At 30.5% G+C, this 2,528-nt stretch overlaps 1 protein-coding gene across 1 annotated transcript; it reads left to right on the forward strand.

Annotated features, from left to right (window-relative positions):
* The first annotated feature begins 571 nt into the window (after window positions 1-571).
* On the forward strand, window positions 572-1,711 carry SSN2 (zinc finger SWIM domain protein). Its single transcript, XM_079009780.1, has 5 exons — window positions 572-857; window positions 997-1,018; window positions 1,104-1,209; window positions 1,302-1,409; window positions 1,480-1,711. The coding sequence occupies exons 1-5, from the start codon at window positions 794-796 to the stop codon at window positions 1,579-1,581; spliced, it is 402 nt and encodes a 133-aa protein (XP_078865906.1). The 5' UTR covers window positions 572-793; the 3' UTR covers window positions 1,582-1,711.
* Window positions 1,712-2,528: the final 817 nt, after the last annotated feature.

Genomic DNA, 2,528 nt, shown 5'->3' on the forward strand with positions numbered 1-2,528 from the left:
TCTAATAAAAAACAAAAAGTTAATTTAAAAAAGTTTTTTTTTTTTTTTTTTTTTTTTTTTAATTTTTATTTTTTATGTGGATGACACATGAACTGTTATCGATAGAGTAAATTACACCAATGGTCCCTATGGTTTAGGGTAATTTGCATGTTTGGTTCCTAACTTATTTCTTTTAACTCGTAAGGTCTCTATTATTTGTTTTTGTTACACGTTTGGTCCCTGTCTTACCTAAAAATACTATTTTCCTTTGATTTTTTATTTATTTATTTAAATAAACACACCCCCAACTCCACCCCTCTCATTTTATCTTACTTACCTCATCATTTTTCCCTATTTAAATAATACTATTTTTAGGTAAGATAGGGACCAAGCGTGTGACAAAAACAAACAATAGCGACCAAGTGCGTAACAAAAACAATTAATAGGGATCTTCCGAGTTAAAGAAATAAGTTAGGGACCAAACGTACAAATTATCCCAAACCATAAGGACCATTCGTGTAATTTACTCTATCGGATACAGATATAGATATAGATGATCATAAATCTTCTACATGACATGTCTTCACTATGAGTCTATGACTACAATTTTAAGAGTTTAAAGTTTTAATTAGCACAATAATTTTAAGAGTTTAAGGGCTTAATTAGCACAATTTAAAGCTAGCGGTTTCTATAACTTTCTGACTTTAACAATGAACATTAGTGTTTCAAAGAATTCTAATATCTCAATCATTTTATTGCTACTGAAGCTACTACATCAGATAAACAAAATTAGGGTTTAAACTTCAAACATACAATGACCTCCAGCAGCTTGTTAGTCGCAGAAACCATCTGGACAGAAATCCAATCCACTCGTTCAGGTACGCATACAGCCATGAATTCTATCTCAATTCGATCTTATATCCCCTAATTCTTCTTCTTCATCTTCTTCTTCTTCTTCCCAAAAATGAGTCTGATTTTCGTTCTTTTAAATCGCATTTGAAACTCTGATCGAAACAGTGACGGATGATCAGCTTTCGATGTGAGTAATCTACTTGATCTATCCTTGATTCCTCTATTACACAATTTACACATAAATTGACTGATCCTTCAACATGAAAACACAGTTTGCATACTTTATTTGGTAAAAATCTGGAAAGGGCAAGCAGGATAGTTGATCAACGAGGTGTCAAGAAGATATCCGGAGAACCCAGTGGGCGCTCCATCTTTCAGGTTTCTCTGTTGCGATCTTCTGAATTCCACTGATTATTTGTTGAAAATTATAACCAGTGCTTGAGGTTTGAACTTTGAAATGGCATTTGCAGATTACGGGAGAGTCTAAAAAGAAGGAAGAATACCTTTGTTTCCCAGAACACTATTGTGCTTGTTATTCGTTTTTCTATGACATTGTCAACAAAAGAGAACAGCTTTGTGTAAGGCTTTCTTCCATTTCCATTTTCGTTTTTGTTTCCTTGATTTTGATTATCGTTTCTTCTTTCTCAGTGCAAACATCAATTGGCTGCTAGACTTGCTGTGTCATTGGGTACATGTGTTGATGTGAAGGTGTCTGATGAACAACTCGCATATCTTCTTGCAAAACTCTAACATGATACACAACTTGATAGTTTTTGAAGATATAACAGTTATCAAAATCTATTAATCATATAACATAAGAAATGTAGGAACAAGTATGGAATGGAATGACAAGGAAATGGAATGGAATTGATCATTATCATTCGGTTGTCATGTTTGGCTACTCACCTAGAATGGAACGTGTCATTGATTTGTGTTGTTTGGTTTACAGAATGTTTTTTTTTTCGCTAAAATTATAAATAAATTGAAAAAATAATTTCATAAGAAACATATGAATATTTTTGCAACATCAACAAGAAACAACCGTTATTTTTAGACAACTTAAAAATGAAAAATCATAGGAATTTCCTTGGTAGATTGGAATGTATATAATTTGAAATGAGATTAGTCAATTATTTTTTTAAAAGATATTACAGAGGGGTGAGGTTGATTATGTATTGATGGTTTATTCAAATATACCAGTTCATCAAAGTGACATTGTAGATTGGTGATCGAATGAGACGATAAATTTGAAAATTTAAATAAAGTTTTCTAATTGCACTTCATCAATTGAGATAAGAAACTTGAAACTGAGATTAGTTAAAATTTGATAATTCAAAATTACATGTATTTAGAGTAAGTAAGAACACGAACCAAGAAGAACAAGTTAGAAAACCTTTTTCTGACAAGTAAAATTACAAGTAAATAGATGCATGGCATATAAGTACATTTGTCACTTTAGGTGACTCTGGTAAATCCAGATTAGTTATTTTTGAACATGTTAACATTTTTAGTATCTTGTTGCATTATCTTTTTTATTGTCACTTAACATGTCATTTTTCTCTCTTAACATTTAATTGCTAAATTTTTCTCTCTTAACATTTAATTGTTAGCATTTGGAAAAGAGTTATAAAATTTCTTACACTTCATTTTTTTTTTATTTTTTTAAATTTAATTAGATTATATTTTTTTTAAACACA

The sequence above is a fragment of the Lactuca serriola genome, chromosome 7, assembly GCF_051521515.1.
Source record: "Lactuca serriola cultivar US96UC23 chromosome 7, Lser_US96UC23_V15, whole genome shotgun sequence".
Taxonomy (NCBI): domain Eukaryota; kingdom Viridiplantae; phylum Streptophyta; class Magnoliopsida; order Asterales; family Asteraceae; genus Lactuca; species Lactuca serriola.